The sequence below is a fragment of the Pleurodeles waltl genome, chromosome 12 (genome assembly GCF_031143425.1).
Source record: "Pleurodeles waltl isolate 20211129_DDA chromosome 12, aPleWal1.hap1.20221129, whole genome shotgun sequence".
Lineage (NCBI taxonomy): Eukaryota > Metazoa > Chordata > Amphibia > Caudata > Salamandridae > Pleurodeles > Pleurodeles waltl.
The window spans coordinates 619,677,739-619,701,783 of NC_090451.1; the positions used below are offsets into that span (position 1 = coordinate 619,677,739).

Genomic DNA, 24,045 nt, shown 5'->3' on the forward strand with positions numbered 1-24,045 from the left:
CCCTCCTGGGGTCCAGCCAGGCCTGGCCCAGGATGGCAGAACAAAGAACTTCCTCTGAGAGAGGGTGTAACACCCTCTCCCTTTGGAAAATGGTGTGAAGGCAGGGGAGGAGTAGCCTCCCCCAGCCTCTGGAAATGCTTTGTTGGGCACAGATGTGCCCAATTTCTGCATAAGCCAGTCTACACCGGTTCAGGGACCCCTTAGCCCCTGCTCTGGCGCGAAACTGGACAAAGGAAAGGGGAGTGACCACTCCCCTGACCTGCACCTCCCCTGGGAGGTGTCCAGAGCTCCTCCAGTGTGCTCCAGACCTCTGCCATCTTGGAAACAGAGGTGCTGCTGGCACACTGGACTGCTCTGAGTGGCCAGTGCCACCAGGTGACGTCAGAGACTCCTTGTGATAGGCTCCTTCAGGTGTTAGTAGCCTTTCCTCTCTCCTAGGTAGCCAAACCCTCTTTTCTGGCTATTTAGGGTCTCTGTCTCTGGGGAAACTTCAGATAACGAATGCACGAGCTCAGCCGAGTTCCTCTGCATCTCCCTCTTCACCTTCTGATAAGGAATCGACCGCTGACCGCGCTGGAAGCCTGCAAACCTGCAACATAGTAGCAAAGACGACTACTGCAACTCTGTAACGCTGATCCTGCCGCCTTCTCGACTGTTTTCCTGCTTGTGCATGCTGTGGGGGTAGTCTGCCTCCTCTCTGCACCAGAAGCTCCGAAGAAATCTCCCGTGGGTCGACGGAATCTTCCCCCTGCAACCGCAGGCACCAAAAAGCTGCGTTACCGGTCCCTTGGGTCTCCTCTCAGCACGACGAGCGAGGTCCCTCGAATCCAGCGACACCGTCCAAGTGACTCCCACAGTCCAGTGACTCTTCAGCCCAAGTTTGGTGGAGGTAAGTCCTTGCCTCACCTCGCTGGGCTGCATTGCTGGGAACCGCGACTTTGCAAGCTTCTCCGGCCCCTGTGCACTTCCGGCGGAAATCCTGTGTGCACAGCCAAGCCTGGGTCCATGGCACTCTAACCTGCATTGCACGACTTTCTAAGTTGGTCTCCGGCGACGTGGGACTCCTTTGTGCAACTTCGGCGAGCACCGTTTCACGCATCCTCGTAGTGCCTGTTTCTGGCACTTCTCCGGGTGCTACCTGCTTCAGTGAGGGCTCTGTGTCTTGCTCGACGTCCCCTCTCCCTGCAGGTCCAATTTGCAACCTTCTGGTCCCTCCTGGGCCCCAGCAGCGTCCAAAAACGCCAAACGCACGATTTGCGTGTAGCAAGGCTTGTTGGCGTCCATCCGGCGGGAAAACACTTCTGCACGACTCTCCAAGGCGTGGGGGATCCATCCTCCAAAGGGGAAGTCTCTAGCCCTTGTCGTTCCTGCAGTATTCACAGTTCTTCAGCCTAGTAAGAGCTTCTTTGCACCAACCGCTGGCATTTCTTGGGTATCTGCCCATCTCCAAACTGCTTGTGACTTTTGGACTTGGTCCCCTTGTTCCACAGGTACCCTCAGTCAGGAATCCATCGTTGTTGCATTGCTGATTTGTGTTTTCCTTGCATTCTCCCTCTAACACGACTATTTTGTCCTTAGGGGAACTTTAGTGCACTTTGCACTCACTTTTCAGGGTCTTGGGGAGGGTTATTTTGCTAACTCTCACTATTTTCTAATAGTCCCAGCGACCCTCTACAAGGTCACATAGGTTTGGGGTCCATTCGTGGTTCGCATTCCACTTCTGGAGTATATGGTTTGTGTTGCCCCTATCCCTATGTTTCCCCATTGCATCCTATTGTAACTATACATTGTTTGCACTGTTTTCTAAGACTATACTGCATATTTTTGCTATTGTGTATATATATCTTGTGTATATTTCCTATCCTCTCACTGAGGGTACACTCTAAGATACTTTGGCATATTGTCATAAAAATAAAGTACCTTTATTTTTAGTATAACTGTGTATTGTGTTTTCTTATGATATTGTGCATATGACACTAAGTGGTACTGTAGTAGCTTCACACGTCTCCTAGTTCAGCCTGAGCTGCTTTGCTAAGCTACCATTATCTATCAGCCTAAGCTGCTAGACACCCTATACACTAATAAGGGATAACTGGGCCTGGTGCAAGGTGCAAGTACCCCTTGGTACTCACTACAAGCCAGTCCAGCCTCCTACATTGGTGGCAGCGGTGGGATAAGTGCTTTGAGACTACTTACCACTCTTGTCATTGTACTTTTCATAAGAGAAAAATATACAAAACAAGGTCAGTGTATATACACATAGCCAAAAAGTTTTGCATTTCCTCTTTTCACTCTTTTCTAAGTGCTGAAAAGTACTTCTAAACTTTCAAAAAGTTCTTAAAAGTTTAAAAAGTTTTTTCTGTCTTTCCAAAAAGTTCTGAAAACTTTTTTCTCTTTGTCTATCACTTTAACTCTCTCTAAAAAATGTCTGGCACAGGCCAAAAAGTTGAACTGTCCAAACTTGCATATGATCACCTTAGCTGGAAAGGAGCAAGGAGTCTCTGCATAGAGAGAGGTTTGAGTGTAGGGAAGAATCCTTCTTTAGAACTGTTAATTAATATGCTTAGAGTACAGGATAAGGCCATAAGTGCCCAATCTGTAGAAAAAGTAGCTAATGGTTCTCAATCTGATCCAGGGACTCCCCCAGGAAAAGGTTCAGGAAAGAAACTTCTCAGCCTGCCCATTACTAGACAGTCTAGCATAGTTGGTACAGAGGTTGAATCACATCATACTGATGATGTGCTCTCACATTATACTGGTAGCCAAGCTGTTAGGGTGCCCTCTGTAAGGGACAGGTCTCCTTCTGTACATTCCCATCATACCTCTGTATCTAGAAATGTCCCTCCCACCCACCCTGATGACAGATTGTTAGAAAGGGAGCTCAATAGATTGAGAGTGGAGCAAACCAGACTGAAGCTCAAGAAGCAACAGCTGGATTTGGATAGACAGTCTTTAGAAATAGAGAGGGAAAGACAGAAAATGGGTTTAGATACCCATGGTGGCAGCAGCAGTATTCCCCATAGTCATCCTGCAAAAGAGCATGATTCCAGGAATCTGCATAAGATAGTTCCCCCTTACAAGGAGGGGGATGACATTAACAAGTGGTTTGCTGCACTTGAGAGGGCCTGTGTTGTACAGGATGTCCCTCAAAAGCAGTGGGCTGCTATCCTATGGCTATCATTTACTGGAAAAGGTAGGGATAGGCTCCTTACTGTAAAAGAAAATGATGCTAACAATTTCCAAGTTCTTAAGAATGCACTCCTGGATGGTTATGGCTTAACCACTGAACAGTACAGGATAAAGTTCAGAGATACCAAAAAGGAGTCTTCACAAGACTGGGTTGATTTCATTGACCAGGCAGTGAAGGCCTTGGAGGGGTGGTTACATGGCAGTAAAGTTACTGATTATGACAGCCTGTATAACTTGATCCTGAGAGAGCATATTCTTAATAATTGTGTGTCTGATTTGTTGCACCAGTACTTGGTGGACTCTGATCTGACCTCTCCCCAAGAATTGGGAAAGAAGGCAGACAAATGGGTCAGAACAAGAGTGAACAGAAAAGTTCATACAGGGGGTGACAAAGATGGCAACAAAAAGAAGGATGGTAAGTCTTCTGACAAGGGTGGGGACAAATCTAAAAATGAGTCTTCATCAGGCCCACAAAAACACTCTGGTGGGGGTGGTGGGCCCAAATCCTCCTTTAATCAGAACAAGGAAAAGAAACCATGGTGCTATTTATGTAAAATAAAAGGCCATTGGACAACAGATCCCAGTTGTCCAAAGAAAGGCACCACAGCTCCTACCACTACAACCCCTACTGCTACACCTAGTGTCCCTACTAATAGCAGTAGTGGTGGGAGCAAACCTACTAATAGCCAATCCAAGGGAGTAGCTGGGCTCACTTTTGGTAATTTAGTTGGGGTTGGTCTGATTAGGGAGACCACAGAGGCTACTTTAGTCTCTGAAGGGGCTATTGACTTAGCCACTTTGGTTGCTTGCCCCCATAACTTGGAGAAGTACAAGCAACTAACCCTAATAAATGGTGTTGAGGTCCAGGCCTACAGGGACACAGGTGCCAGTGTCACAATGGTGATTGAGAAACTGGTGCACCCTGAACAACACATACTTGGACACCAGTACCAAGTAACCGATGCTCACAACATAACACAAAGCCACCCCATGGCTGTTGTAAATCTCAACTGGGGGGGGGGTATCTGGTCCAAAGAAAGTTGTGGTAGCCTCAGATTTACCTGTAGACTGTCTATTAGGGAACGATTTGGAGACATCAGCTTGGTCAGATGTGGAGTTGGAGGCCCATGCAGCAATGCTGGGCATCCCAGGGCATATTTTTGCTTTGACAAGGGCTCAGGCCAAAAAGCAAAAAGGACAGGGAAGCTTGGATCCTGGAACAATGGACCAAGTGCTCCCTAAAGCTAGGGCTAGTAGAAGCAAACCACTTCCTACTATCCCTCCCTCTACAGTGGATTCTACTTCTGAGGAAGAAGAATTCCCTCCCTGTGCAGAACCTACACCAGAGGAGCTGGAAGCAGACACTGCTGAGCTTTTGGGTGAAGGGGGGCCTGCCAGAGAGGAGCTGAGTGTGGCACAGCAAACCTGTCCCACATTAGAGGGTCTCAGACAGCAAGCTGTCAAACAGGCTAATGGGGATGTCAGTGACTCACACAGAGTTTACTGGGAGGACAACCTCTTGTACACTGAGCATAGGGATCCTAAACCTGGAGCTGCCAGGAGATTAGTGATTCCTCAGGAGTACAGAAAGTTCCTCCTAACACTGGCACATGACATTCCCTTAGCTGGGCACCTGGGTCAAATGAAAACTTGGGACAGATTGGTACCATTGTTTCATTGGCCTAGGATGTCTGAGGACACAAAGGAATTTTGTAAGTCCTGTGAAACCTGTCAAGCCAGTGGCAAGACAGGTGGCACTCCAAAGGCACCCCTTATCCCACTGCCTGTGGTTGGGGTTCCCTTTGAAAGGGTAGGGGTTGACATAGTTGGCCCCCTTGACCCTCCTACTGCTTCAGGCAATAGGTTTATCTTGGTGGTAGTGGACCATGCCACAAGATATCCTGAAGCTATTCCTTTAAGGACCACTACAGCTCCTGCAGTGGCAAAGGCCCTCCTGGGAATATTTTCCAGGGTGGGCTTCCCAAAGGAAGTAGTATCAGACAGAGGAAGCAATTTCATGTCTGCATACTTAAAGGCCATGTGGAAGGAGTGTGGTGTAACTTACAAGTTCACAACACCCTATCATCCACAAACAAATGGACTGGTGGAGAGATTTAATAAAACTCTCAAAGGCATGATTATGGGACTCCCTGAAAAACTCCGCAGGAGATGGGATATCCTTCTACCATGCCTCCTTTTTGCCTACAGGGAGGTACCCCAGAAAGGAGTGGTCTTCAGCCCCTTTGAACTTCTTTTTGGACACCCTGTTAGGGGTCCACTCACACTTGTAAAGGAGGGTTGGGAACAACCTTTAAAAGCTCCTAAACAGGATATTGTGGATTATGTACGTGGCCTCAGATCAAGGATGGCTGAGTACATGAAAAAGGCCAGTAAAAACCTTCAGGCCAGCCAAGAGCTCCAGAAGCAATGGCATGATCAGAAGGCTGTTTTGGTTCAGTACCAACCAGGGCAGAAAGTGTGGGTCTTGGAGCCTGTGGCCCCAAGAGCACTCCAAGATAAATGGAGTGGACCCCACACAATTGTTGAAAAGAAGGGTGAAGTCACCTACTTGGTTGACTTAGGCACTGCCAGGAGTCCCCTTGGGGTGCTCCATGTCAACCGCCTGAAACCCTACTATGACAGGGCTGATCTCACCCTGCTCATGGCAACAGATGAGGGACAGGAAGAAGACAGTGATCCTCTACCTGATCTCTTCTCTTCCACAGAACAAGATGCTCTTGTGGAAGGTGTAGTTTTGGCTGATTGTCTTACTGCTGAGCAGAAAGATAATTGCATAAATCTCCTAGGACAATTTTCAGAACTCTTCTCCATTGTGCCAGGCACCACTTCTTGGTGTGAGCACACTATAGATACTGGAGACAGTTTACCTGTCAAAAGTAAGATCTATAGGCAGCCTGACCATGTCAGGGACTGCATAAAGCAAGAAGTTCAGAAAATGTTGGAACTAGGAGTGGTTGAGCACTCTGACAGTCCATGGGCTTCTCCTGTGGTACTGGTACCAAAACCCAATTCTAAAGATGGAAAGAAGGAAATGAGGTTTTGTGTAGACTATAGAGGTCTCAACTTGGTAACCAAAACAGATGCTCACCCTATACCCAGGGCAGATGAGCTAATAGATACACTGGCATCTGCCAAGTATCTAAGCACTTTTGATTTGACTGCAGGGTATTGGCAGATCAAAATGTCAGAAGATGCTAAACCTAAGACTGCATTTTCTACCATTGGAGGACATTACCAGTTTACTGTAATGCCTTTTGGTTTGAAAAATGCACCTGCCACTTTTCAGAGGTTGGTGAACACAGTCCTGCAAGGGCTGGAAGCTTTCAGTGCAGCATATTTGGATGATATAGCTGTCTTTAGCTCCAGCTGGGATGATCACCTGGTCCACCTTTGGAAAGTTTTGGAGGCCCTGCAAAAGGCAGGCCTCACTATCAAGGCTTCAAAGTGCCAGATAGGGCAGGGTAAGGTGGTTTATCTGGGACACCTTGTTGGTGGGGAACAGATTGCACCACTTCAGGGGAAAATCCAAACTATTATTGATTGGGTTCCCCCTACCACTCAGACTCAGGTGAGAGCCTTCCTAGGCCTCACTGGGTATTACAGGAGGTTCATTAAGAACTATGGCTCCATTGCAGCCCCTCTTAATGACCTCACATCCAAGAAAATGCCTAAAAAGGTATTATGGACAGCAAACTGTCAGAAAGCTTTTGAGGAGCTGAAGCAGGCCATGTGCTCTGCACCTGTCCTGAAAAGCCCTTGTTACTCTAAAAAATTCTATGTCCAAACTGATGCATCTGAATTAGGAGTAGGGGCAGTCCTATCACAACTTAATTCTGAGGGCCAGGATCAACCTGTTGCTTTTATTAGTAGAAGGTTGACCCCTAGAGAAAAGCGTTGGTCTGCCATTGAGAGGGAGGCCTTTGCTGTGGTCTGGGCTCTGAAGAAGTTGAGGCCATACCTGTTTGGCACTCACTTCATTGTTCAGACAGACCACAAACCTCTACTTTGGCTAAAACAAATGAAAGGTGAAAATCCTAAATTGTTGAGGTGGTCCATATCCCTACAGGGAATGGACTATACAGTGGAACATAGACCTGGGAGTAGCCACTCCAATGCAGATGGACTCTCCAGATATTTCCACTTAGACAATGAAGACTCATCAGGTAATGGCTAGTCTTATTGTCCTTCGTTTGGGGGGGGGGTTGTGTAGGAAAGTACCATCTTGCCTGGCATGTTACCCCCATTTTTCACTGTATATATGTTGTTTTAGTTGTATGTGTCACTGGGACCCTGGTAACCCAGGGCCCCAGTGCTCATAAGTGTGCCTGAATGTGTTACCTGTGTAGTGACTAACTGTCTCACTGAGGCTCTGCTAATCAGAACCTCAGTGGTTATGCTCTCTCATTTCTTTCCAAATTGTCACTGACAGGCTAGTGACCATTTTTACCAATTTACATTGGCTTACTGGAACACCCTTATAATTCCCTAGTATATGGTACTGAGGTACCCAGGGTATTGGGGTTCCAGGAGATCCCTATGGGCTGCAGCATTTCTTTTGCCACCCATAGGGAGCTCTGACAATTCTTACACAGGCCTGCCACTGCAGCCTGAGTGAAATAACGTCCACGTTATTTCACAGCCATTTTACACTGCACTTAAGTAACTTATAAGTCACCTATATGTCTAACCTTTACCTGGTAAAGGTTAGGTGCAAAGTTACTTAGTGTGAGGGCACCCTGGCACTAGCCAAGGTGCCCCACATTGTTCAGAGCCAATTCACTGAACTTTGTGAGTGCGGGGACACATTACACGCGTGCACTACATATAGGTCACTACCTATATGTAGCTTCACCATGGTAACTCCGAATATGGCCATGTAACATGTCTATGATCATGGAATTGCCCCCTCTATGCCATCCTGGCATTGTTGGCACAATTCCATGATCCCAGTGGTCTGTAGCACAGACCCTGGTACTGCCATACTGCCCTTCCTGGGGTTTCTCTGCAGCTGCTGCTGCTGCCAACCCCTCAGACAGGCAGCTGCCCTCCTGGGGTCCAGCCAGGCCTGGCCCAGGATGGCAGAACAAAGAACTTCCTCTGAGAGAGGGTGTAACACCCTCTCCCTTTGAAAAATGGTGTGAAGGCAGGGGAGGAGTAGCCTCCCCCAGCTTCTGGAAATGCTTTGTTGGGCACAGATGTGCCCAATTCTGCATAAGCCAGTCTACACCGGTTCAGGGACCCCTTAGCCCCTGCTCTGGCGCGAAACTGGACAAAGGAAAGGGGAGTGACCACTCCCCTGACCTGCACCTCCCCTGGGAGGTGTCCAGAGCTCCTCCAGTGTGCTCCAGACCTCTGCCATCTTGGAAACAGAGGTGCTGCTGGCACACTGGACTGCTCTGAGTGGCCAGTGCCACCAGGTGACGTCAGAGACTCCTTGTGATAGGCTCCTTCAGGTGTTAGTAGCCTTTCCTCTCTCCTAGGTAGCCAAACCCTCTTTTCTGGCTATTTAGGGTCTCTGTCTCTGGGGAAACTTCAGATAATGAATGCACGAGCTCAGCCGAGTTCCTCTGCATCTCCCTCTTCACCTTCTGATAAGGAATCGACCGCTGACCGCGCTGGAAGCCTGCAAACCTGCAACATAGTAGCAAAGACGACTACTGCAACTCTGTAACGCTGATCCTGCCGCCTTCTCGACTGTTTTCCTGCTTGTGCATGCTGTGGGGGTAGTCTGCCTCCTCTCTGCACCAGAAGCTCCGAAGAAATCTCCCGTGGGTCGACGGAATCTTCCCCCTGCAACCGCAGGCACCAAAAAGCTGCGTTACCAGTCCCTTGGGTCTCCTCTCAGCACGACGAGTGAGGTCCCTCGAATCCAGCGACACCGTCCAAGTGACTCCCACAGTCCAGTGACTCTTCAGCCCAAGTTTGGTGGAGGTAAGTCCTTGCCTCACCTCGCTGGGCTGCATTGCTGGGAACCGCGACTTTGCAAGCTTCTCCGGCCCCTGTGCACTTCCGGCGGAAATCCTGTGTGCACAGCCAAGCCTGGGTCCACGGCACTCTAACCTGCATTGCACGACTTTCTAAGTTGGTCTCCGGCGACGTGGGACTCCTTTGTGCAACTTCGGCGAGCACCGTTTCACGCATCCTCGTAGTGCCTGTTTCTGGCACTTCTCCGGGTGCTACCTGCTTCAGTGAGGGCTCTGTGTCTTGCTCGACGTCCCCTCTCCCTGCAGGTCCAATTTGCGACCTTCTGGTCCCTCCTGGGCCCCAGCAGCGTCCAAAAACGCCAAACGCACGATTTGCGTGTAGCAAGGCTTGTTGGCGTCCATCCGGCGGGAAAACACTTCTGCACGACTCTCCAATGCGTGTTGGATCCATCCTCCAAAGGGGAAGTCTCTAGCCCTTGTCGTTCCTGCAGTATTCACAGTTCTTCAGCCTAGTAAGAGCTTCTTTGCACCAACCGCTGGCATTTCTTGGGCATCTGCCCATCTCCGAGCTGCTTGTGACTTTTGGACTTGGTCCCCTTGTTCCACAGGTACCCTCAGTCAGGAATCCATCGTTGTTGCATTGCTGATTTGTGTTTTCCTTGCATTCTCCCTCTAACACGACTATTTTGTCCTTAGGGGAACTTTAGTGCACTTTGCACTCACTTTTCAGGGTCTTGGGGAGGGTTATTTTGCTAACTCTCACTATTTTCTAATAGTCCCAGCGACCCTCTACAAGGTCACATAGGTTTGGGGTCCATTCGTGGTTCGCATTCCACTTCTGGAGTATATGGTTTGTGTTGCCCCTATCCCTATGTTTCCCCATTGCATCCTATTGTAACTATACATTGTTTGCACTGTTTTCTAAGACTATACTGCATATTTTTGCTATTGTGTATATATATCTTGTGTATATTTCCTATCCTCTCACTGAGGGTACACTCTAAGATACTTTGGCATATTGTCATAAAAATAAAGTACCTTTATTTTTAGTATAACTGTGTATTGTGTTTTCTTATGATATTGTGCATATGACACTAAGTGGTACTGTAGTAGCTTCACACGTCTCCTAGTTCAGCCTGAGCTGCTTTGCTAAGCTACCATTATCTATCAGCCTAAGCTGCTAGACACCCTATACACTAATAAGGGATAACTGGGCCTGGTGCAAGGTGCAAGTACCCCTTGGTACTCACTACAAGCCAGTCCAGCCTCCTACACATGTTCATAAAATGTGTGAAGTGCTTGGGCAGGAGGCTGGAGTTAATCTGACAATATGTTGGTGATTTAAAAGAAACCCCCAATGACTGGGAAGAAGAGGCGAGTTTCACACCCGGTTTCCACTTTGGTCGCTCATTACGTCTTATTAAAATCTGATGTGAAATACACCAAGGAAAATAACATTATGATTTATTATTGGATCTTTTGTGTCTGATTCACTTCCCCTATGCATTGGGTAATAATGTGTGATAATGGCCTTTGTTAACATTATCATTAGTACATCACAATATTCTCCTTCCAGCACTGTTTTGGCTGTGAATAATCTCCAGGTATAACATGGAGGATTTTGTGTGGCCAAAATTCTGAAATCAAGTACAATTTACTGGGGATCTGTGATTGGAAATTTGGCACAAATGCTCTGCACCCATATTCAAAGTTACAGAAGTGCTGAAAATTAGTCTGCTAGCACCTTTAAAATATCATGGACTAACAACATCAACCTCACCTCAACTACAATGCCTACACTGAACAGAAAACTGAGTAGAATCAGTCTTATTACAGAAATCAGGGAAATAGGCTTTCTACGTGGGGTTATGGAGCAGAAATGGCCGTCAATTACCGTGTATCTCTGAAAGAAGAGTAGTATCTTCAAAACACGAGTAAGGAGGAATTGTTGTTCACATATTTCTTAATACATCATAGTCAATATCACTGAAATTATGGTTCTGCTAATCTTCATCTGCTCCAATTGTGACATAATCAAGTATTTGAAACAGTACATAATTGAACATATAAATCGTAGATTTGAAAGGATATGTTGTGTCTAGTTCAAACAAATCAAATGTTACTAAGAATGTAGCATGCGGAATACAAAGTAGCTACATGCCTAATTTAAGTTGCCTGCTCATATTTCAGCTGTTATAACTTCACTCGAACATTAAAGAGGTGACAGTATCACTCAATAAGTATTCATTTTCCTGAAATATGTAAACTCCTTGTGGATTGGAGAAGCTCTTTTGTCCATAGCAGGAAACCCCATATATTTAGATGTATCTCAAAGAGGCTGGTGACTGTGATGCATTCTTTGCTGTGAAAATGCAGTGTTTCACTGTTCACGTAAACTCATGTTTCCATTCATATTCTGAAAATAGCAGTTTTGTAAACAGGAGACACAAAACGTGAAGGACTACTAAACTAATCTATTAGACAAATTGAATTTTTGAGTCTGTTGTGTTTATCTACAAGGACCTCTCAGTAAAATATGTTAAAAATAAATAACACACTAAGCACACTGATGTTCCTTTCGTGAAAATCTTTTGTGTCACTTTTGATGTCAATTGATGTTTACATTCAAAGTCCTCGAGACAGCACGTATTTGAGCAGGGAGCACATTATTTGAAAGACTTCTAAACATTTGGCTCCACTTTTTAAATCTGATGGTGTCAGTATAAAGTGCCATTTAGCAAAACAAGTAAAAATAATTACCAGACTTAAAGCATTGATGTTCAATATACAATTGGTATTCGTTAGTGAATATTTTTTTAAATAATATTTACTGAATATTCACATTTCTTTAAAACAATGTCTGACTCATCTAACTTATTGGAATCCATCAGTATCTCTGTGCGCTATAATTGTATAGTTCATACTTTCACAGAATGTGCGACATAGCGGCATATCTATCATGCATTTTTGCTGTCACAAACGGCTTGATTGGGCCATTTGCAACCACAAAAATGCATTTTGCTATGTATGATTTCCAATTTGCAATTCAGTAACTTGCTACCGTTCAAAACATTTGCATTTTCCCATGTACTTGACATAAGTGGTAACCCATTTGTAAACGGGAAGAGGTCCCCAAGGAAGCCCTTCCCCTTTGTGAATGGTAGCTAAAACGTTTTTTAAAATCAGGCAGTGGGCCTACGGACCACTACCTACTCTTAAAAAAGAATTAAAAGAAAACTTTTCATCTTTCGTTTTTTAAACGCATCCCAATTCACTTTAAGAAAAATGAGCTGCATTTAAAAAAAAGATTGCTTTATTTAGAAGCAATCAGAGACATGATGGTCTGCTGAGTCCAGCAGGCCACCATCCTTTTGATTTTTGCATTTCCTAATGGGTTGCAAATTGCGACCAGCCTCATTAATATTTATGAGGTAGGTCGACTTGCAACCCATTAGGAAACAATACATTCAAATAGCGATTACCTATTGCCATTCACAGAAAATTGTAATTAGGTAATCGCAATTTGGAAAAATGATACATATGGCCATAAATTTGTATTAAATGAGGTAATAAGCCACATAACTTGCATTCCCCTTGCCACTTGAGTCATTCATACCACATAATCAGGTGTAATCTTACTTCCACAGGTCCCTTAACTACATCTGTCAGTCTACATTACCACTGACCTAAACTCAGTTTCTGTCAGTTTGCACGCACGCCTTTAGTAGTGTTCAAAACATTTATAGCGCATGTGGCACCCATAGTAGGTGTTGATGTAAATACATTGATGCACTCCGTTCTGACCTGTTTATAGTTGGTATTGATGGTTCTCCAGGATCCATGGTAAATGTACACCGCTCCCTGGTGGTTGTCTTCCAGTGGAGCGCCAACCACAACATCGTTGAACCCATCATGATTGAGGTCTGGGACAGCAGCTAGCGCGTAACCAAAGCGTGAGTCCTGCGGCCTCTTCTCAGCGTTCAGTGTACCATTGAAGGTCAGTAGAATCTAAAAGTGAACCAAAATGTTCTGAGATCGCCTTCTCCAGGGGCAGTGTTGACAATTATGAGACATCCTATGTATTTCTTTGATATAATGTTTTTTTTTAGTTCAGCTAGTTAGGACCTCATTAGGGGTGCCCTGCATGTGGTGGTAATCCATAATCCACGGATTTAACAATAATGGTGTCCCAATAACTAGGAGGGTGACGTATTAACCGGTTTCTAAGTTGAACCATTAGAATCCCTTACCGGCAAGGAGTTTCTAGGGGAACCACATCCAATTCATAGTAATTCCTCATTTTAGCCCATATTTGCACCGAGAGACTCTTTGGACAAAAGTAAACAAGACTGCAGCAGTGGCGGCCGGCAGCTTTAGGAGGGAGGGGGGCGGGCGGGACACACACACACACACACACACACTCACTCTTTCACACACACACAGACACGCACGCACATCCATTAACAACACTCATACCATTCAAACATGCATGCACGCACCAAACATTCATTTTAAAAGATCGCACACACTCATTCTTTCACACACACACGCACACACGCAGGCACATCCATTAACAACACTCATAACACTCAAACATGCACGCACGCACCAAACATTCAATTTAAAACATCACACACATACACACACACACACGCACTTACCTTCAGCCTCCAGGTCCCATGAGGGTTGGGACTGCTGCCTTCCCTCATTGGCTGACCTAAGTCAGCCAATGAGGGAAGGCAGCAGTCATAGCCTCGTCACAGAGTGGGATGGGGTCAGTGAGACTGCTGACCCCACTCCACTCTGTGACGAAGTGTCACTGATTGACACTCGCCCTGGGCACTTCAGAGCTTAAACTGAAGCGCCCAGGGAGAGTGTCAATTGGAGACGCTTTCCTTGTCACCCAGGGGATGGCCTCGAGGCACCTTTGCTGAGCCGAGGAGGTCACGCCCATAGGAGCTGTGACCTCCTCAGCCCAGCAAAGTTGAGCACAGGCAGCCAGGAGTGTGCGCAAATCGCGCATGTCTGCTCCTGGCTGCCTGAGCTGAACATGGAGAGTGTCTGTCAGGCTGACCTTTGTTCAGCCTGACAGACACTCTTCATGAGGGGCAAAAGGTGGGGGGGCATGGCCCCTCCGCCCTAAAGGACGGGCCGCCACTGGACTGCAGATCTCAGAATCTTGATAAATCTGATGCCTTCTCATCGTAATGATCTTCTTAGAAGTTATATTTTTCTGGCACTTCTCTTCGGAGTAGTCCAGTAAAGTCAGGAAAGGTCTTTGAAGTGGCATATTTATCCACACTACCTCACTATGGATTACCAGCATATCATAACGTGATTCACACAAGAAGTGAGGCATCTCCCTCCACTTTTCTTGTGATCAAGCCAAGGTTCTGGTCCTGCTCATCAATGAGGACAGCTGTGGCTCTATGCTGAGATCCTCTGGGGCCTTGGCAGACCATTCAATGATGCTACACTAGAGTGGACAGCTGGTCAGTACTAAGGCTTGCTGATAATTAACCACTCTGGGTTAACAACGCCCACTCACGAAGGCAAAACATCATAAGCCAAAAGCAAGAGTGAAAAAAAAGAAAACCAGAAGTCATTCATTTCCATTTGTGCATATTCCACACTTCAGCCTTCCACTGTTTCACCTGCAGTTCACAAACAAACCCAAGTATCTCCAAGAGCCCATCTTCAACCAACAAGGCCCTCTGAGCTCTTCTGACCAGCATCATAAATCTGCCATCTCTTCTCTCACCTCTATTGTCTAAGATCCCAGATCATCTCTCGCTATCTAGCATAGGTGTAACTCCCTTAATGTTGTGCATCAGCTAGTTTTCAGTACAGAGAAATACCAGTACTTGAACACATACACGGAGGAAGGGCAGGTGAATGTTTTCAGACTGCAATGAAGGTTGGATGCATGTGCATCTGTGTGTTTATGAGAGACAGTTTTATCTGAGATTGGGTGTATGTGTGTAAGTGCAAGCACTCTTGTGACGTGAACCTGTTGCCATACCTGGCACATGGTATATCTTTCTAATATCGAACTTCCATTCTTGGCATATGATTAGCATCTCTGGTATATGGTGATTGTATATATCCTGTGTTCCCCATCACAGATATTTGATGGCATATGACAGGTGTAAATGGCACAGTTCGAATGAACATCCTCAAGATATAATGGTACTTGTGGACTTTACTGGCACCCAATATTCATCTACACAAATGTTGGCCATAACAGGCATGTAATGGCCTTTCCTTGGATTTGGTGGATATCCTTGCATAGCATGTAAGTCACGGCCATGACAGGCAGTACATAGACATGTGGGGCTTCATTAAACATGGTCAGGTTAGCACATGTGCACGAGAAGCACTATTAATGTGGGGGAAGTAACACAACAGAGCACTTGCTGAAAAAGACAAGCTGGTGATTAGGGATATCACTTAATATATAAAATCAAAAGCTGGTATTTGAGGAAAAAATCATTGTATTTTTAGCAAAGAACAAGCTATTGACAGAGACAAAATGTATTTACTGAAAATGAAAGGCTGGTGGGGATGAGGGAAGGAACGGTGCATTTTCTGAAATTGCCTACATTTTTTGGTGCATAATAACCTTCCCTGCCAAAATCTAAACCCAGGTATTGGAGATCTAAATGCGTGTACTTTTCCTAAAATTGCAAGCTGATATTCAGGATAAGTATCACATTTGCCAAAACTGATAAACTGCTCTTTGAGGATAAAATCTGTGTACTTTTAGAAAAGAACAAACTGGGTTACTGATTAAAAAATAGTAAATTAGTTCAGAATCAGAATAAACTTTATTCAATCTATATCAATAGACCATAAAAGTACAGTGAGAAAAAATATTAAAATGCAATTAATATCCAAAAGTGTCATAAAAAAAGCAATTCATTAAAAGCACTATCATGCTTTGACATTCCCCAATCTGTGGTATCCCGATAACATCATTACATGTTCGAATTTGATCCGATAGGAGAGCGCAAAAACCTCGGCTAAGGGTCCGCTATGCACTCCTGCCAAGCTAGTTATTACTTATGAGCTATCTAAGGTAAACTGAGGTGAACCCTAATAAACCGACCCACCTCAGATGCTAACTCCATGAGAAGTAGGTACTGAGCTTGATCAAAGTTACGACCCGCATTAGCGGCATAATGTCGGGCCACGTCACCAGAGACCAGACCCATGTTCTCACATTTCAGGCAAGGAAGAGAGATACATAGACCTCAGCCCTGTGATATTTTGAGGGGTGGGAAGGGCAGCGGGGGGTCACTAACTAAAGTGCTGTTAGTGCAATACCATCAATAAATAGGTCTATAAAAGCAGTCAACTCTTATCAAAGCATCAATTAGTTAAAATGAAAAGTTCATGTTTACTGACAGCATTGCCTTATTTTTCCGAAAGTAGCACAAAGATGTAGGAAGGAAAACAAATGTACTTATTAGCAATTAAAAGCTAGTGGGTAGAAAATTGAAAATTTCTAAAATATAAACATACATCATTGTGATACTGATGGTAAAATAATAGTATTTCCAAATTATATTTAAAACTATTAATTACTTATTTGCAGCAATGTTTTTTTTTTTTTATGAAGTGGAGTTATTTCAGGATCTATATTTAAATTTTTTCATAACTTTATTGTGTCCTTTTTATATATCCCCCAAACTGATAGTATGCCCACTTTATTTTGAGTCTTGTGGACGCCATCTTCCCGATGGTGTCGCACCAGCTGTATCCACCAGTGGAAACCCTACCGCGACAGCTAGTTGGGTTAGAGTTGTCACTGTACAGGGAGTGCAGAATTATTAGGCAAGTTGTATTTTTGAGGATTAATTTTATTATTGAACAACAAGCATTTTCTCAATGAACCCAAAAAACTCATTAATATCAAAGCTGAATATTTTTGGAAGTAGTTTTTAGTTTGTTTTTAGTTTTAGCTATGTTAGGGGGATATCTGTGTGTGCAGGTGACTATTACTGTGCATAATTATTAGGCAACTTAACAAAAAACAAATATATACCCATTTCAATTATTTATTATTACCAGTGAAACCAATATAACATCTCAACATTCACAAATATACATTTCTGACATTCAAAAACAAAACAAAAAAAAATCAGTGACCAATATAGCCACCTTTCTTTGCAAGGACACTCAAAAGCCTGCCATCCATGGATTCTGTCAGTGTTTTGATCTGTTCACCATCAACATTGCGTGCAGCAGCAACCACAGCCTCCCAGACACTGTTCTGAGAGGTGTACTGTTTTCCCTCCTTGTAAATCTCACATTTGATGATGGACCACAGGTTCTCAATGGGGTTCAGATCAGGTGAACAAGGAGGCCATGTCATTAGATTTCCTTCTTTTATACCCTTTCTTGCCAGCCACGCTGTGGAGTACTTGGACGCGTGTGATGGAGCATTGTCCTGCATGAAAATCATGTTTTTCTTGAAGGATGCAGACTTCTTCCTGTACCACTGCTTGAAGAAGGTGTCTTCCAGGAACTGGCAGTAGGACTGGGAGTTGAGCTTGACTCCATCCTCAACCCGAAAAGGCCCCACAAGCTCATCTTTGATGATACCAGCCCAAACCAGTACTCCACCTCCACCTTGCTGGCGTCTGAGTCGGACTGGAGCTCTCTGCCCTTTACCAATCCAGCCACGGGCCCATCCATCTGGCCCATCAAGACTCACTCTCATTTCATCAGTCCATAAAACCTTAGAAAAATCAGTCTTGAGATATTTCTTGTCCCAGTCTTGACATTTCAGCTTGTGTGTCTTGTTCAGTGGTGGTCGTCTTTCAGCCTTTCTTACCTTGGCCATGTCTCTGAGTATTGCACACCTTGTGCTTTTGGGCACTCCAGTGATGTTGCAGCTCTGAAATATGGCCAAACTGGTGGCAAGTGGCATCGTGGCAGCTGCACGCTTGACTTTTCTCAGTTCATGGGCAGTTATTTTGCGCCTTGGTTTTTCCACACGCTTCTTGCGACCCTGTTGACTATTTTGAATGAAACGCTTGATTGTTCGATGATCACGCTTCAGAAGCTTTGCAATTTTAAGAGTGCTGCATCCCTCTGCAAGATATCTCACTATTTTTGACTTTTCTGAGCCTGTCAAGTCCTTCTTTTGACCCATTTTGCCAAAGGAAAGGAAGTTGCCTAATAATTATGCACACCTGATATAGGGTGTTGATGTCATTAGACCACACCCCTTCTCATTACAGAGATGCACATCACCTAATATGCTTAATTGGTAGTAGGCTTTCGAGCCTATACAGCTTGGAGTAAGACAACATGCATAAAGAGGATGATGTGGTCAAAATACTCATTTGCCTAATAATTCTGCACTCCCTGTAGTTGCATGAAAATACCTGCCCTATTTAGAGTGGGCAGTCTGATATATTTTTTCAGTTCTAGGTCACCAGGAAAATCTCGGTAGTCCCGTACTGCAAAAAAGGAGAAACAAGCATTGACAAAGCCAATAGTTTTCACCTTTGTTTTTTCTTTTGCATAAATAAATATTAGAAAAAGGTCACAATAATGTTTTTTTTAAATTTGATTACCCGTTAATAGTTGTTTATGTTGTGATATATGTTGAATAAATATCCCAGGGTTCCAAACTCATAATTTTTATCTTATTTAATGTGGCATTGTATTAGAGTATGGCAATGTGTAGTTAGTAAAGTGCCACTGCACCTTTCAAATCATTCCCCTTTTAATTGCAAGGTAACCGCAATTATGACTGTCTGTTTAGTGATAAAATATAGCAATATTTGTTGTTTAGAGGAGTTATGACAACTTTTGGCCACTGCACCTGCTATACCATTCAAATCAAGACCTTAATGCCTGCAAGATAACTGCACCTTGCACGTTGGACAAACATTTGAATGAACACACTGGAAGTTTAGGTAAGTAAGGGGCGAAGTAGGGGGCGGGTTCTAAGTCCCTTTAAAGAATTTCTTTTAGTAACATAAGAGTTCGCAAGCACAGCAGAACCACTGTGCAGGCGAAACCTAAAAATACTGACATACCCTGGCTGTCAGGGTCATTTATTTTTTTGATTTTCAAAAACAAACATACACTGCCTTAAACCATTACACATATTTAGTACTATTATATAAAATAAACCTTTTATGACACACTACTTTTTCAAAATGACAACATTTATACTGTATAGTTCAGTTGTATTTCTCACTTTATAAGTATACGAATAAGGGGTTAATGTTGGACTCACAGAAGAGATCTTCTGACACCATAATACAGACACTCCACGCAATAAAGATAATCCTCCCCACGCCTAGTCTCTGCCAGATGAAATGGATCTCACACCTAAATATAATTCTGTAACATAACACAACATATCTGAGCACATCACCTAACGTTATCCAACATAGTCAAGCAGAGCTTACCTGACCAATTCTGTAAAGGTAGACTCTCCCTGTTTCCCTGTTTTGTGCTCCCAGGTACATTGGAGCGGCAACCAGCAAGACGTCAGTGATGCCATCGTTGTTCACATCAACAGGACAGACTTCGCTACCAAAGTAAGAGCCAATCTAAAAAGAAATCAAAAATCAACAGTAGGGAGCTGGGCACCTCAGAGAGTAGAAATAGAATTTTACTTTGGACATGTGATGGGACTGTTAGACTCTCAGTACACAGCCTATAGGTTTCCTTCAGCATAGTACCTAACCTTCTCTTTAGGATTACAACTGCACTTCTTTGTAGATCTGAGGTACTTTGAACGGAATGAGACTCACTAGATCTTTAGTGCTGCAATGCTATTAATGGAAGTAGACCAGCACTTTTCGGTAGAACAGCAATGATGTTAATGAGCCAGGACTAGTATTTCTCTGTAGAGCCCCAATTTTATTAATGGACAATACCTGCAGTTCCTGTCAGGGCTGCAAAATTGTTAATGGAATAGGGCAATCACTTTTGTCCATGGCTGCTGATAGTGGGATGTGGCAGGCACTTCTCTAAGGGGATTCAACACCGATAAAGGAACGGGCAGGTGCTTCTCTCCATGGATGCAATACTGATAATGGAATAGGGCAATCACTTCTATCAATAGCTGCAATACTGTTAATGGAGGTGGCAGGTGCTTCCCTGCATGGTTGAAATATTGTTAGTAGGGCAAGGTAAACACTTCTCAGAGATTTAAAAATTATGAATGGAACAGGGCAGGTGTTTCTCTGCATGGTTGTAATATGGGTAATGGGACAGACCAGGCACTTCTCTGCTGGGCCGCCATACTGTTAATGGACAGGGCAATTCCTTCTATGCAGGGATGCACGCTACCAGCAATTTACAGCCTTGCAAAATATGTTAATTTAGGACTGTACTAGTTTTTCTTTGAAACATTTTTAATGAGATATGCTGAAACGTCTCCGCAGGGTTGTTAATGGTAAAATATCTGAACTTCTCTGCAAGACTGCAATACTGTCTTTGAAAAAGAGGAGCCCCCATGCATGGACACAGTATTGTTGATGGGAAACCAGTGATACCTTTTTGTAAGAATGCAAGACCTCTGATGAGATTATAAAGGACCTTCTTTGCAAGACTGCAATTCCTTAAGAAGGTATAGGCACCGGATGTATGACTCCAGTATTGTGTATGTAGCAATAACTTCTAAATGGTCTTCTTGACAACACTGCAATACTTTCCTTTGACAGTAACATGCTTCGAGCTGTCATCTGCATACCTGCTCTCCCATCAAGGCTTGAGAAATGGAGATGGTACCATTGCTTTTCATGTCAAACAGGATCACTTTGCCTTTGTGTTTAAACCTTGGGGCGCCAGCGACGTAGAGCGATTTCCCATTCCTTAGTTTGACCGAAGACACGGTGTATCCTGCAAGTGGGAAGCATCACTTGTAAATAGGAAGACAGTGTGTTTTGGCTAAAGGTGTTCATTAAACAGATGAGAATAGCAAGGGCTTAGAATCCTAGTTCCCTGTTCCCTATCTATCATCAGGACAGTGATACATAGTGCACCACTGACTACAAAGCACCGAAGGATCCATTGCACTGTGTATCACTACCCAAAATCATGTTGCACCTGCTCTGCGTGGAGCTATTACAATTGGGCTACTTACTTAAATTATGTTTATTGAAGACATGACATAAAAGCTGCTCCACCACCATCTTGTAAGATACTACTCACATATCTACGAGTTTGATTGTGGCTAGCAATTGGACTTTTTTTGTACTTAGTCAACACACACACCACCCTATTTTGGGGGCATGATAGGTTGTAAGGAAGATTTGTCTGTGGGGTTAGTTGGACATAACATCAGTCTAGCAGCTTTATCCACTGCAGCAACATAGTGACCACAACAAATGCACTCACGACCATTTGGAAGAGCACGGGGCACCCGATATAGACATAACCCTACTGTAAGTGTTGTAGAGGTTGACATATTCAGGGCCTCTTTTACAAGCCCCTTGACTCAGGGTGATGCAGCAAGTGCCTTCCTGCGCCACTGGGAAAAGGCAGAAATGCACTGTATCTACAAGATATGGCTCATCTCTGTCCTCACCCCCTGCGCTGGCGCACAAATTGCTGCCATGTGCCAACGCAGGCACGCTTGGTGCAAGTGTGCCTGCCCTGTGGGGATGATTGTTTTTGGGCAGGAATGGACACCTTCCTGCACAAAAACAATCACAAGAGGTGTTTTCCTCTTTATATGTGCGCTGCAGAATGCAGAACTCATAGAAAGAGGAAAAACAGGGATAAATAAAGACATTTCTCCCTGTTCCATCACTCTTACACCATCCCTGAGGTGGCGTAGGAAGCTGACATTACCAGACATGTAAATCTGGGGATCTGTCAGATTCCTTCAGGTTCCATAGATGTTGCGTAGGAACATCCGAAGCAACACCCATGGAACACACCTTTCACGCAGTGTTATGAGGGGTTCATTTCTACAAGGATAAGGAAAAGCCACACAAAGTGGTTTTGTGTGGACTTGTAAATATGGGCTGGCACACTGCGCCACCGGAGTGCCATAAAACTTTATGCTCTGTTGGCGCAGTGTGCCTCTAGGGCCTCATAAATGAGGTCATAAGTATACAAAATCATACAAGCATCCCCTGGCCCTAGACTGAGATTCATAAGTCTAGGTGGTAATACCAGATCGACGTACCAGATGCAGTGCGGGGGCCACATATTTCACCTTCTGCAGTGGTGAAACATGGCTGCCACCAGCGCTTGCTGTTCTGTGTTTGTGTTTTCACACTGCTAAGCTCTAACTCTTTAGCCCTCCAAGAAGCCCCAGTGTTGGTCAGCAGCTCTCTCGACACAGTTTTCACATACAGATCTCCTAGAACCATGATTTGAGAAGTGACAGACATGATTATCAATAAGAGGTCCTGTTCCGACAAAAGCAGCTTTCCTAATGGGACCTCGCTACATTGCATCCAGGATAGAGGGGGACGGGTTTCAGAAGGGATATTGAGTTTCATTAGTAATTTTCGGTGTGATAAAACTGGCTGAAGAAACTGGTTACTTAAACCAGGTCCTGTGAGCTCGACATGTGTCTCCTGTGACTGCACAACTTGAATGACATGGGATGATTTTGTGAACTAACTATTGTCCTCGCTAAATCATCGGAACTTCGCAACCACCAAGCTGTTTTGAATGTGGAGGTACAAACTCTGTTCTGCTCTAAGCATATTCCTGGGAGGCCATGAAATGGAGAAGGACTTGAAAATTGTTGCCGAAAAAGGTAAAAACAAGGAACAAAACTCGAAGCCCCTTATTGCAAGCTATGCTTGACACAACCATCCTCAAAGAATAAAGCTACCGGGATGGCCGAAAAGTATAACTAATTTCTTATTCATCACATAAGACTAAGATGACAGACGAAAACAGAAAAGTGGTGGTCAGTAGTGGACAAATGACCGAGACAATGCTTTCTATTGACACAGCAGAGGGTAGGGTAAATAGTGACCCTTTCTCAGACACCATTAGAAAAGGCACATCCTCTGGCTGGCATGGTATTTCTTAATAAGGTTGTCAAAATTTTAAAACAGCATGAGGAAGATACAATATATTAATACTTCACCTCTCTAGTACTTAATACTCAGAAAAATACTGCTGGTCAATAGTGTCTGTTTTCATATTTCGGACATAGCCTGTCTCTGGATGCAAAATCTATTTATCTATCTATCTATCTATCTATTTTTTTAATACAAATATTTTGGGAGGGGATGTTTGTGGGCACCCCTCGCTGACACCTTCCCCTGGGCCTGCGTACCTTTGAGTAAGGGGAAGGAGTGTGCAACTCTCCCTTCCCATGGCCAAGGGACCCCGTCCCTGCAGCAGAAATGTGGATAAAAAGGGGGCGGGGGTGATGCGGCCCACCTCCTCAAGGCTTTGTAACCGCCAGAGAACCCATCCCCTAGGGCTCATTGGTTAAACTTTTTATTGCAGTGATATTCCAGTATCACCTTGGTGCAAATGGTTTCCACTACCTCCTCTTTTTGGCAGTAGTGTTCCTCCCATCCCCAATAGGTGACAATGAGGGTTCCTATCCCCCCAAGAATATTTGTCTCTAGACCACTGGCATCCAACCTTTTCTGAAATAAGAGATACTTATGTTAAATGAAAACCCTCATAAGCCACTAATAATATTAGGGTTTTAACAGTGGCCACATCAGACAAGTTTACATGATCAGAACCAAATGCAAGATTACCAGCAGTGATCATTTTCGTGCAACAGCTCCAATTAACAGCAGTAAAGTTAAAAATGCTTTTCCAGTGGTGAATGACTACATGCACTAGACATATAAACCGTAGCTACAATGCCACTAGCATAAAGTTAATAATACTAGAATAAGTTGCTTGACTGCTGCATTTTATCACTCAAATATCAGCTTTAAATATA

The 24,045-nt window shown here is 44.4% G+C and overlaps 1 protein-coding gene across 2 annotated transcripts in view; it reads right to left on the reverse strand.

The window, feature by feature from the left end:
• ITGA10 (integrin subunit alpha 10) overlaps positions 1 to 24,045 on the reverse strand; it is a 285,816-nt gene that overhangs the window by 114,866 nt on the left and 146,905 nt on the right. For both annotated transcript variants that reach the window (XM_069217945.1, XM_069217946.1), the window contains exons 12-14: positions 20,860 to 21,008; positions 19,568 to 19,711; positions 12,939 to 13,142 (exon numbers count right to left, since the gene is read on the reverse strand). In XM_069217945.1, the coding sequence (XP_069074046.1) occupies positions 12,939 to 13,142; positions 19,568 to 19,711; positions 20,860 to 21,008 (497 nt within the window). The remainder of the gene's footprint in view (positions 1 to 12,938; positions 13,143 to 19,567; positions 19,712 to 20,859; positions 21,009 to 24,045) is intronic.